The sequence below is a fragment of the Mobula birostris genome, chromosome 6 (genome assembly GCF_030028105.1).
Source record: "Mobula birostris isolate sMobBir1 chromosome 6, sMobBir1.hap1, whole genome shotgun sequence".
In the NCBI taxonomy this organism is placed as follows: domain Eukaryota; kingdom Metazoa; phylum Chordata; class Chondrichthyes; order Myliobatiformes; family Myliobatidae; genus Mobula; species Mobula birostris.
In genome coordinates, this window is record NC_092375.1 from 122,152,142 (window position 1) to 122,165,488 (window position 13,347).

A 13,347-nucleotide genomic window follows, 5' to 3' on the forward strand; every position below is an offset into this window, starting at 1 on the left:
CTACATCCCTTAGTATAGGTTAATGACAATAAGAATCAAAGGGAAGTTGATAGAAAAGTGTGAAGGAGAATAAGTTGTGGGGAAACAGGGAATTAAAGGACTATGTAAATGTTTTTAGTGCTGAGATATATTTCTCTTATCTGATACTTATAATGACACCATCTTGTTATGTGTGAGTTACAGAATGTGATCTCCTGCTACAAGCTCTTAACTACCTCATTCTGCATCCCAGAACTTATATTTGCTAGGGTTGTTGTTTAATGTCTTTTGTCTTATTGCAGGAATCTGTCACATAGTCGTCGAGCGCCGAAGATGGGACCATACCCTGATTATTCTTCCTCTTCATACATTGAAGATTCTATTCACCACACTGATGGTATGGTAAAAAATATCTCTACTGAAAACTCTACATCTGGCACACCATCAACCACTAGTGAGAAGAATCGCAACTCTATTAACTATGAAAGACAGCAAGCTCAAGCACGGATCCCTAGTCCAGAGACCAGTGTCACCAGCTTGTCAGCAACAACTACCACTACAAACACTGCAGGCCTCACACCCAGCACTGCCATGTCCACAATCTCAGAAACACAGTACTCTGAGGACACTAACACACAGGTAGGCAACTTACTGCCACCTCTTAGTTCTACCCCAGTATGCTTGCAGCTGACTGAAGAAGACCTGGAGACCAACAAACTAGATCCTAAGGAAGTGGACAAGAACCTCAAAGAGAGCTCAGACGAAAACTTAATGGAGCACTCTCTGAAGCAGTTCAGTGGATCTGACCCTCTTAGTGGCAGTAATCCCAGTCTCCTGTACCCTCTGATCAAGCTGGCATCTGGGGTAACTGGGCACCAAGATTTTCCCCAGCCCAGCACCAGTCAGGCTTGTTTGATCCCTGACATCCCAGCCACTCAGATGTACCCCCTCCCCAAACAACAGAACATCCCCAAGCGTCCCACCAGCCTCCCTCTCAATGCCAAAAACATGGCAAAGGAATCACGACTGAAGTTTGGCAGCAAGCACAAATCAAACCTTAAGCAAGTGGAGACAGGAGTGGCAAAAATGAACACCATAAATGCAGGAGAGCCCCAAGTGGTAACTGTCACTGTGAATGGCATTGCTAGAAGAGATCATGCTGTGAACCCACACCCAGTGGTCATTCAGTATGCTAATGGATCAATACCTGGTCCTCAGAAGTCTAATGTAGTGAGCCATCGAGGCCAGGAAGCCCCTCAGTCTCAGTTTAGTGGGGAGGACAGCAGAGTGAACATAAACTCCAGTCCAGATGAACATGAACCATTGCTGAGGAGGGAACAACAAGCCACTCGGGATGATATCATTGCTGAGAGGCTAATGGACAGGAGGGACCGTCTACTTGACCAGGGACGGACAAATTCCAACAATAACAACAACAGCAATCAATGTGGCACAGTGGATGGTACATTGACAAATGACCAGCAAGGCCCAGTGGCACGGCGGCAAGGAAAGAGGGCAGAAAGGCCAAACTCACTTGATCTCTCATCAACTGGTATTCTGGATGGCTGCAGTACACCATGTAAGTAGAAGGAGCTGTTTAAATGTTGCTGGAGCGCAGGGTAATTTCATGAAGTACACAAAGGCAGTATTTAGCCATGCAGATAATTAGATAGTTGATCCATTCTATAACAATCTGTCAAGTCCTGTGGAGAGTAACTCTTGAAGTACTTCAACTGGAGAAGGAAGTAACAAGACTAATGTGTAATGATGACAGTCCAACATTTCTTATTGGGAAATGCCCATTTATAGTGGGAACAGTGATTAGCCCTTTAATAGGCAAATAAATGCTCTAGAAGTCCACTGACATCCAGGGGCTTGAATCACATATAAATCCAAGAAGCTGAGCTTTTGGGTAGAGGTCTGGAGAATTCTTGTTGATGGGAATGGACCCCAACATAGTGCTTGCTTTGGTAGAATGAAGGGGAGGAGATGAGCATTTTAAAAATTCTTCTGTAAAATTAAAACATATTCTCAATCTCATTATTTCTAAATCATAGACAAGAGATACTTAGTTCAATTGCGCATGCTACTCACACTATAGATGAGCTTGAAGGCACTGCTCTGAGCACGAAGCTGCCATTCAGTAGATGGACAGGGAAAGTTGTTATGCTTCCAGCATGAAGAGCAAAGGGTTTGCTATTGCCCTTCATGCAGAAAGTTGGTCCATTTCAAAATATAATTAAGTATGTGAAGTACTTTGAGATATTTCAGCTTTGAATGGTCTTGGACAAATGCTTCTCAAATGTTATATAAGTACCTCAACCATTTACTCAGGTAATGTGCTTGAGATTCCAAGCATCCATTGAATGTAAAACATTCTCCTCAGAACCCCTCTAAAGCTCTTTCTTACCTCTTAGCCTAATCCTGTGTCTTCTTGTTTTGAACAATTTTGCTTTATAGAAAGATTTTCTACTGTCTCATGATTTTGTTTACTTCTGTCAAGTACCTTTCATCCCGCCTGTTCCAAGGAAAACACAGCTTATCCCATTTTTTCTCATAACTCAAACTTTCTGTTCCAATAAAATCCGAATGAATCTTTCCATATCCTCTCCAGTATATTGACTTCCTTTATATTGTGTGGTGATGGGAACTGTACAGTGTCCTAGCTGTGCCCTAAGTAATACGACCATAACACATAGGAGCAGAATTAGACCATTTGGCCCATCGCATCTGCTCCGCCATTCAATCGTGGCTGATCCTTTTATCCCCTCCTCAGCCCCACTCCCCACCCTTCTCCCCATAGACTTTGAAGCTGTGTCCAATCAAGAACCTATAAAGCTCTGCCTTAAATACACCAACGACCTGGCCTCCACAGCTGCCTGTGGTAATAAATTCCACAAACTCACCACCCTCTGGCTAAAGAAATCTCTCCACATCTCTGTGTTAAATGGACACCCCTCTATCCTGAGGCTGTGCCCTCTTGTCCTAGACTCCCCCACCATGGGAAACGTCCTTTCCACATCTTCTCTGTCTAGGCATGCTTGATAAAATTGAACATTTCCTCCTTGCTTTTATATTCTGCACCCTAAATAATGAAGAAGTGAATGGAAGTGCATTGCAATATTAATCAAAGAGTCCATGACTAGTAAGGGAGGGAGTGATCTCTTTGCCGGTGTTACCATATGTCATATGCCTCCAGTTGGAGAAATTGAGAGACAACCATGTTGGCAAATCACAGAAAAGTGTAAAAATAATAGGATGATAATAGTGGGGGGTTTTCAACTTCCACAGTATTAACTGGGATCACCTCTCTATTGGGGGGGGGGAGATTTTTTTACAGTGCATCCAGAACTCTTTGAATCAGTATATAGATAATCCAAATAGAAAAGTGGCAGTACTGGACTGAATCTTAGGGAAGTGATGGAATGGTAAATGGGAGAGCATTTTGGGGTAACTCTGTTATTATAGAAAAGGACAAGGAAGGTTTTTTCTAATTAAGTCCTAACTTAGGGGAAGGCAAATTACAATAACATTAGCCAGGACCTGGATAAAGTGGAATGGTAACTGTTACTTGCAGGTAAGAACATGTGAGCAGCTGGAGTAAATCTGAATTAAATATAGTTCAGGACCAATGTGTTGGAAATTATAGAAAAGGCGGAAAAATTATACAAATGTTGGTGTCCATCTGCATGGAAGGTACAGAAATACTCTTAGAAATAGTTAAGAACAGTAGGTCTAGAGAGAAATTTGTAGCATAAAGGTAAAACAAACAAGTCCAACGAACCTTGGATGTCATGGGATATCAAAGGATGAATAAAAAAAAAACAAGTAGCATATGCCAGGTGTAAAGAATGAAAATAGTAATGCCTTACAGGGGCATAGGAAGTGTAAGGGGGTATTCAAAAAGTTGTTTTATAAACTCAAAGTGGGGTCATGGGATAAGGCTGTGGGAAAGATTAAAGAAAATCCCAAAGCATTTTATGATTATATTAGTGGAAGAGCAGTGCCTATTAGGAGCCAAAGTGGCAATCTTATGCATGGAACTGGAAGACGTAGATGACGTTTTCAGTAACTACTTATTATTTCTATTTACTTCATATATTTTACACTGCACAAATCTATGACTCTATAACATTTAGCAGCTCAGGCAGCATCCGTGGAAGGAGAAACAAGGCTAATGTTTCGCTAGTGTTAACTCCAGATATATGAGGTAAATAGAGTTAATCAAACTCTATTTACCTCATATAACAACTTTGTAGCTGAAGAACTCACTTGGAGCCAGAGACTGAAAAATTACTTCATTTACTTTATGTGCCTGTTTCCAGAGGGAGTGGGCATGTACAGGCTTTTGAAGGAAAGACCCTCATTCTCAGATAGGAGTTATAGTTTGGCTCTAAATCCCAAAATGATTTCCAATATTATAAGCAGAAGATGCTAGAAACACTCAGCAGGCAAGCCAGCATTGGTGGAAATGAAGCATTTAATCTTTGAACGAAACATTAGACTTGTTTCTCCTTCCACAGATGCTGCCTGAGCTGCTGAATGTTATAGAGCCATAGATTTGTGTAGCGTAAAATAGGCACCTCGGTCCACCACGCCGATAGCTCTTTAGAGCTCCTGTGATAGGGGTTCAATTCCCACCACTAGCTCTAAGGAGTTTGTACGTTCTTTCTGTGACTGGGTGCTTTGCTTTCCTCCCACCTTCCAAAGATATACAGGTTAGGTTAGTAAAAGTTGTGCATATGCTTTATTGACGCTGGAAACATGGTGACACATGCTGGCTGCCCCCAGCACATACCTAGTCGTTGACACTAATAATGAAATTTGGGTGTACATGTGACAAATAAAGCTAATCTTTAATCTTTGCATATCTATACTAATTCCATTTGACTGCATTAATCTCATATCCTATTGTGCCTCGCTTATTCAAATACAATGGATTCCAGTTGATTGGGACACAGTGAGACCAGTACATAATTGGCCCAACTAAGTGGCTGTCCCAATTAGCTAAGGTTTCATGGAAACTACCATTTAACAGCTTATGTATTTAAATGAAATAAAGAACAAAGTAGAACACTACCAAAAGTACTACAGTGCTATAAAACTATGTATTAGTTCCTAATACTTACCAACAGAGATATTCATCCGGTGTACCCTGTCGTGTTCTTTTGATTGATTGTAAATGAACAGTACAGACACCTAGTGCAAGTAATGGACTGATTTCATACAATGCTTTTGATGATTGCATTCTCCAAATCTTCATTTTCATTGTAACATTCAAAATGATTGTCAATACCTTTAAATTCTTTGTAGGTCCTAACTTGTTGAAGTAGTGAAATCATTTCATTTTTACTTCTGGCTGTTTCTGGCATTCCAAGTCTGAATGCTTGATACCATGGTGAGCAAAACAGTACTGAATTCTTTTACTGCTTATTTCTCACCAACAACAGTCACTGCTTTTTGAACACAAGCACACGCAACTGACACTATTTAAAACCTGTTTGCTCTAAGCATGGTGCAGTGTCTACAGCCACAAAAGTACACACGACTAATACTAGTTAGAAACTATCTCAATTAAACAGCATACTGTTCCAAATAAGTGAAGAAAATCCCAGCTGTTTTCTCAACTAGTTTTTGTTTAGTTGTCCCAAAAAAGTGACTGTCTTAATTAACCAATGGATCATTAACTGGAATCTACTGAACATGTCTCTTAAACGTTGTCATTGTTCCTGTCTCTACCACTTCCTCTAGAAGCTCATTCCAGATACCAATTATTCCTTGTGTGAGAAATTTACTACTTGAATTCCCTTTAAACCTTCACCACCTTCACTTATACCTATGCCCTCTTGTTTTAGTCAACCCTATCACCGGAAACGGACAATGGCTATCTAATCTACCTACTGTGTATTTGACATAATTTTATATACCTTTATCATGTCACCTCTCGGTTTCATGTGCTACAGGGTAAATAGACCCAGTTTATCCAATTTGACTTTAAAATGTAAGCCCAGGGAATATACTTGTGAATTTCTTGTCCCTCTCTATCTTAATCAAGCTTAATCTAGGGTAATGCTCACTATAGTATATTAACCAAAATTACACACAATACTCTGGGTGACCTAACCAACATTTTGTACAACTGTAAGGTGACATCTTGGCTCATGGAGGCAAGCAAGCCAAAGGCCTTTCTGACAGTTCTGTCTATGTGGATTACCACTTTCAGGGAACTATGTACTGGTACTGCAGGATCTCACTGTTCAACAGCAGTCCCGAGGACTGTGTCATTCACTGTGCGTGTCCTGGCCTGGTTTAACTTCTCAAAATGCATCTCTTTGCACTTATCTGATTTAAATTCCATCTGCCATTCCTTTGCCCACTTTCCCATCCTATTGTAACCTTGACAACCTTCTTTACAGTGCATTATACAATCAATTTTGGTGTCATTTGCCGCTAACATTCTCATGCAAATCATTAATATGTATGAAAAACAACAGGGGACCCAGCACTGATCCTTGCTGCTGTGCACAGACCTCCAGTCTGAAAAATAACCCTCCATTAACAGCCTCTGCCTCCTACTACAAAGCAAGTTTGCATCCAATTGGCTAGCTCACTCTGGATTCCAACTGTTTTCCGGAATTTTTTGTCTTTATTTCAGCTTTCCAGTATCTGCATTTTACTTTTAATTCAGTCTACTGGTGATGCCATGAAGAATTAAAATATGAAACAATTTGTTTCACAACTCAACTTAAAAATTGGAAAGCTTTTCAATGTTGAAATTTTGGACCATGTATTGTGATGCAATGTGCGAACCAAGTGATGCAGCAAATTTCTCTTTTCTTCTCCCAGGTGAGACAACAAAGGAAAGTAAGCAGGCCTCTTCAGGGGACAAAATAAAGAAACGAGTTAAAACTCCATACTCACTAAAGAGATGGCGACCTTTGACATGGGTCATTTCGACGGAGCCCATTGATGGCGAGGTCAACAACAATACAGGCAGCAACAGTGCAGTGGGGCGTTCAAAATCCAGCACTACAGTTTACCTGATTGGGGGAGGTAGTGGTGGCACTGCCACGGCAACAGTTGGCACGGAGACCGGACTGAACTGCTTGTGAAACTTTAACTATTACTTTGTACTTTGTAAGGAGAGAAAGAAACAAATATAAATGGACAGCTATTCCACCTTTGAACTATACCCCTATCCCAAATTCAGACTTGCTTTAGAGTTCAGCTATGCAGCAAAGCTTAGAAAATCTGTAATTTTTGAGAGCTTTTTTTTGTTTGTTTTCCTTCTTCTTGCACTTTTTTTTTTTGGAAAGGAAGAAAGATAATCTTTGAGTGAAGCCTAGCCTGAGGCAAGCACTACGAAGGGTCTCACCAAGGTCTCAGCAAAGCAAGCAGCACACAACTTTATTAGCACTCATTGTGGATTAGCTGGGCCTCTGGTGAAGATCATGCACGTGGGTTTCAAGGCAGGTGTAACAAATGGTGAGCAATGTGGAAAACACTGAAGTATTTGCCTCCCCATTGATGCCATGTATGGAGACATTCTGATTTTGTTACTGAATTATAAAGAGTATAGTATCATCTTTTGACAAAAAAAATCTTCTGTTGGAATGTGCAATAGGCTTAGCTTAGCAACGCTTTTAAAAAAGAAAGAAAATTATTATTTAAAAGTTGTGTCTCCTCTGTATATCACTGAAGGTTGCTTAATGTGCATGGGCCAGTGGTGACCTTGTTCCTCCTCTGCAGCCCCTTCACCCACCCCTTCTGCACACCCATCTGCCGCTCCTGCAATGGAGGGTTGGTGCACTATGCATGGTTCCCAAATGTTACTGCAGTGGCAGACATCTCCCCTCCATCCTGTAGAATTGTCAATCAGTATTCTCATCAGACCCATGAATACAAAATTTTGTGTTAGTGAGCCAAGCACTTAAATTGTCCAATACCTTGCCATTTTCTTCCCCCCTCCCCCCATTCACTCTTAACTCTTAGCCACAGAAACCCGTTCTAATGGTGTGTCTGATCCTGCACCTACTTGGCTTCTGAAATTTTTACTGATGGATCAGTCTTTATGGTGCACCAGTTTTTCTGTATTGCTTCATGCTTTATTGTGAACATGGATGTGGATGAACTGATTCTGATTATGCAGTAAATTTTCATCTCTGGTTCATGGGTTCAATATGTTGACAAGTCCCTCTGAGTGCTGGCTCAAAGCCTCGTTCACAGATGAAGATTAAATGGCCTCAGTCCAGTTCTTAGCTGGTATGAACACACTGTACAAAACAACTCTGATTTACACTAGATTTATAATCTTACTCCAGACGGCCCATTATATCCATAAGAGAAACAAAGCACATGTAGAGTTGGATATTCTCCTAAGGATGGACTTAAAGCTGTCTAAATTGGGACATAGAAGAGTATCCAGCCCCTGCTTTATCTTCCCTGGGAGGATTATAGGACTAGGTGTAATTAGCCTTAACCTCTACCTGATTTATGCCTACAGTTGGCCTTATGAGTATTTGTTGCTGACAATAACTGCTCTAAGTGGAAAATATTTATTTCTGAAGTGCTAATTTCCTTAGCCCTGAGAAGTTCATCAAAATAACAGAATCTTAAATGGCACTCTGAAGTTTAAAGAAAAAATTCTGCTCTTAGATCCTCTGACCTTTACTGCTTTTGTCCTGGATCGCTACAGCTTACACAGCACCATTTATATCTTGCACATCAGGTAAAGCAGCCAAAAAGGGAACAAGGGACAGGATTCCCTCTTCAATTTCAGGTTTGTGACAGAATGGAGACGTGCAGGGTAAAACATGTCCACTTTATTGAAGTGCATTTGAAATATGGCTTCTGTGAATCAGATTGAAAATATAAGGTTGCTGCACTATAGCTAGTAGTTCAGTCTCCAGGGGAGGCAGTTCATTAGGATACTGATCTTGTGGCCATTATTTGCCCTTGGTCAGAATATCAGTAAATATAAATAACAGGTGAATAACATTTATTGGCTTAGTTCATACTTCATTTCTGTCTTCCAGTGTGAAAGATGAGCTTGTTTGGTTATATCAAGTTATAGTAAATGACAATAAACAGTTTTAAGAATTAAACCCAGCATAATTTATATGTCCATATATTACTTCACGATGAATTATGAAAACAGCAGCTCAGTTGTTGAATCAGGCTCAGAATTAATTCTCACATTTGGTCCTAGTTTCTGAATCTCAGGTGCTCCAGCGGTTTGGCTGCTGCAGTCCAATCCCCAGACTCAGGGCAGGGTTCTCCCTGCTGACAGCCCTCGTGGTGGAAGGTTTGATCGGAATCTCACCAGAATCTCAAGTGGTATCCATCGCTAAGTTTTTTTTAATATAGCAGGTGCTGCTTGAAGGGAATTCCCTTCATATCTGAATGTTTCTGGTGATTAAGGATTTCCATGATGGGGATAAAATAGATCATCTGGGAGTTTTCATTGTGGAGCACTAAAGGCAAAGGGAAAAGTTGGTTGGAGGTGTACAAAATCTTGATTAAATAAGGTGATGTTGTGGGGTGGGTGTGCCGGTAGTAAAATGTTAGAAGGTAGAGATAAAAATACTTGGCAAGAGATCCAAGGTGATGCAAAGGATTTTTTTTTCACCGAAGCGCTATATGAAAGTGCATTGGATGCAAATTCAGTTTTGGCTTTCACATTGAACTGGATTAATGTTAGAAAACAAAACGGGTGAGGTGGAAGAAACAGGAATGAGACTGCCAGTCCATGGAAAACTGTCAGTGCCAGAGACTCAAAGGCAAAATGATGTGTCATAGTGCTGTGTGCCCGGTATCATGGCAGCTAACAGCTGCATGAAACAAGTGGTGGAGGCCGGGTGTTTGTAGGTGGACAGGTATGGCTTCTTAATCATTGGGCTTTTACTAACAAGCATCTGGTGAGAGTCTTCCAGCCTGAAGTGAGAAATCAGAAACCTGTCCCTAGACTCTCTAACTCAAGCCCAGTTATTCTAAAATATATGCCAGAATTGCTCAGCTATTTGCATTTAATCACCAGTTAGAAATTCTAAAGGGTATTTTTTTAATAATGTGAATGCTAGAGGACTGAAACATAAACCGAAGCAATTGACAAGCAAGAGAATAGACAAGAGAGAATTTTGAGGGTGAACTCTTCCTCAATTGAATATCATTTTCACTTATACCTGACCTTTGTCTCTTTATTGAAATGGATTTAATACTAGTTCTTTTCTCAGTGTAGAAAAGTTATAAGTTACTAGTTACTAGACTGAACTTCAATCCAGTCATCATTTGTGCCATTTTTGTTTTGACAATCTTTGGTGTGGGGGGAGGCAAGCTGATTTTGCTTTCAGTAAGAAAATTCAGTTCCAAATCCCAGCAAAAATCACTACGAAAAAAGACAAAAGCATTCAATGATTGCTGAATGTCATTTATTAGGGTGTAATGATCAAGACTCGAGGTTCTTCCCATAATTAGCAATTGCACTAGTTATGTTAGACGTGAGTAGTTGATTTCAGTAAATGAGAGGCATTTATCCTGATAGCTTACCAATATTGTATGTGATTAATTCACAAGGTTCAGAAAGGATCTGGGATCTAACTCCCTGTCCTGCTTTGATCTCAGCTAAGTCCTGGGGGTAAAAATGGACAAATCAGTTGGAATGAACCTGTGTGAGAACAGAGTGATGCCCCCCGCCCAAGCCACATTTGAGCTGCCTGCCAACACTCATTATTGTAGGCATTTGCATAGAACATGACCCCGGGTGAGTTACTAATGGGGAAGCAGTACTTTCATCTTGGAGAAAGCAAGAGGAGTAAATTTAAAAATTACGTCAGGAGTCTCTGATTAAATGGTCAGGAACACTATTAGGTTTATGGAGAAAGTTTACCATAGCAGGCAAAATGTTTTCCTGCAGTACTGGAGTTATCTGAGGTAGGGATCAGTTCTAGCCCTGTACCAAAGATATGTTCGGATGCTGGAAATAATACATAGATATCCTATATCATGATATTGTATTAGAGGAATTGCAGAATTGATTAAATACAGCCATCATTACTGTAATATACTGCAGCTTGGAGATTGTTACCCAGGGGTCATGAAGTACCTCACAAACCTTGCTTATATAAATATATAAATGTGTTAATTATTCTGACATAACAAAACATTATAAGACCATCCTTAGTTATAATATTGAGGAGTTATAGCAGTTGGAAGCATTTTATAAAGGTGTTAAGATTGTTTTTTTTTCTTAAATGTGTATATCAGAACACTACCACTGCCTAGTGATACAAAGGAATATTTTTCACAGTCATTCCTGCTGGTGACAAATTCAGAGTTGAAGTCACAGCCTTGGGATTTCATGTATTGATAATGAATTCAAATCAAAAACATTCAGATGCCCTTCACCACTTCTGGATAAGATAATGAATGGGTAGATGGGATGTGTGTTTTGTAAAGTTTGTACTGCATGGTTATTGTAATGTTGAATGTGTCTGAATGAAGCTATTCAATCTTCCATTTACTTCAGAATTAGTAATTAATATGTCAGCTGATACAACAGGGACAATTGTAACCATGACCTGTTTTCTATATGTGCTGTAATCAAATTGCTTTGGTAGCTCCAGGTTCCAATGATTGGAAAACAAAACTAAGTTATTGGTACAGCCTGCTGAATTAATTGGGTTGACTAGCTGGCTGTAAATCCTGCTTATTAAAGAGCATATTCATGACAAGTCAGCCATCTCATCATGGTTTATTTCAGCATCACCATTCACAGACATGCAAAAGCAATCTGAATACACAGAGTTAGGACATGAGAGCAAAAGGAATGGGAGTAGGAACAGGTCATTTGGTTCCTCGAAGTTGCATCACTACTCATTATCATGGCTGATCTGATCGTGACTTCAGATTCACTCTCCTACTGTGCTCCATAACTATCAGCTTTTCTGTAGGCCAAATAATGATCTCAGCCTGTGTGTAATACTGCCTCCAAGCCCACAGCGTAGAGAATGAAAAGATTCATGACCCATTAAGACTAAGAACCTGATACTTATTTGCCAGGAGTGATGGGGGAGTATAATGGGATCTTCATCATAGAAATAAAAAAAACATTTGTGGCACCGGAGGTGGCTATTTGTGGTGTTCTAACAAGCTAAGGATGGACCTTTGGTGGTGCTCCCACTTTTGAGTTCTCCATCCATAGCTTTATGGGTTATAGTTCTTCATTAACACAAATACCTTTTAAATGTGCAGAAGTATTCCACAGCTACTACACCAATAAGTTCCAATCACCCACCATCCTCAACCCATCGTGTCTATGACTAATAACCATAGAGAGATGGAAGCAGGCCATTTGGCCCACTGACTGTGTGGCAACCATCAACCGCCCATTTTTACATTAATTCTATTCTAAGTACTCGTTGTTCTCTATGTTCTCAATAATACACCCCACACCACCCCTCCCATTCTACACACTGGTGCAATTTACATGGCTAATCCATATGACTGACTGATGTGGGAGAAAACCAGAGGCCAAGGTGAAACCCACGTGGTCATAGGGAGAATGTGCGAACTCCACACGGACTTGATCAGAGGTAAGATTTGAACGCAGGTCACTAGAACTGCGAGGCAGAAGTTCTACCAGCTGTGCCATTATATCACCGTCACATCATAGTGCCTTAATTCAAAGTTCAAAGGAACTTTATTATTATTAAAGTACATATGTCATTGTATTAAACCCTGAGATATATTTTCTTGTGGGCATACTCAACAAACAATTTTAAGAATTAAACCCAGCACAATAATAACCATAACAGAATCAATGAAAGATTGCCCAACTTGGGTATTCCACAAGAGTACAGAAGACAACAAACTCTGCACATACAAAAAGAAAGAAAAAAAAACAATAAATATTGAGAACATGAGATGAAGAGTCCTTGAAAGTGAGTCCATAGGTTGTGGGAACAGTTCAATGATGAGGTGTGAAGTGAAATTATCCGGTTTGGTTCAAGAGCTTGGTGGTTGAGGGGTAGTAACTGTTCCTGAACCTGGTGATGTGAGTACCTGTACCTTCTTCCTGATTACAGCAGCGAGAAGAGAACATGTATGATTGAGTTTCCCATACAAATAGAGGGTGCAATAGTTTGATCTAAAACCATTGTATTATGCCTAAACAATGGAGACTACAATGGGTGAGGGAGGATTTGGTTAGTGTAGACTGGGGACACAGACTATATGGTGAGACAGTTGAAGAGCAGTGGAAGACTTTCGAAGAGATTTTTCATGGTGCTCAACAAGAGTATATTGCAGTTAAAGGCAAGGACAGTAAGGGTGGGGAGAGCCAGCCTTGGATAACAAAAGAAGTAAAAGATG

General features: G+C 40.2%; 1 protein-coding gene across 3 annotated transcripts in view; it reads left to right on the forward strand.

The window, feature by feature from the left end:
* Positions 1 to 12,055, forward strand: part of bmpr2b (bone morphogenetic protein receptor, type II b (serine/threonine kinase)) — a 307,325-nt gene extending 295,270 nt beyond the window's left edge. For all 3 annotated transcript variants that reach the window (XM_072261205.1, XM_072261206.1, XM_072261207.1), the window contains 2 exons: positions 282 to 1,558; positions 6,826 to 12,055. In XM_072261205.1, the coding sequence (XP_072117306.1) occupies positions 282 to 1,558; positions 6,826 to 7,091 (1,543 nt within the window). In that variant the 3' untranslated portion in view covers positions 7,092 to 12,055. The remainder of the gene's footprint in view (positions 1 to 281; positions 1,559 to 6,825) is intronic.
* The last annotated feature ends 1,292 nt before the right edge of the window (positions 12,056 to 13,347 follow it).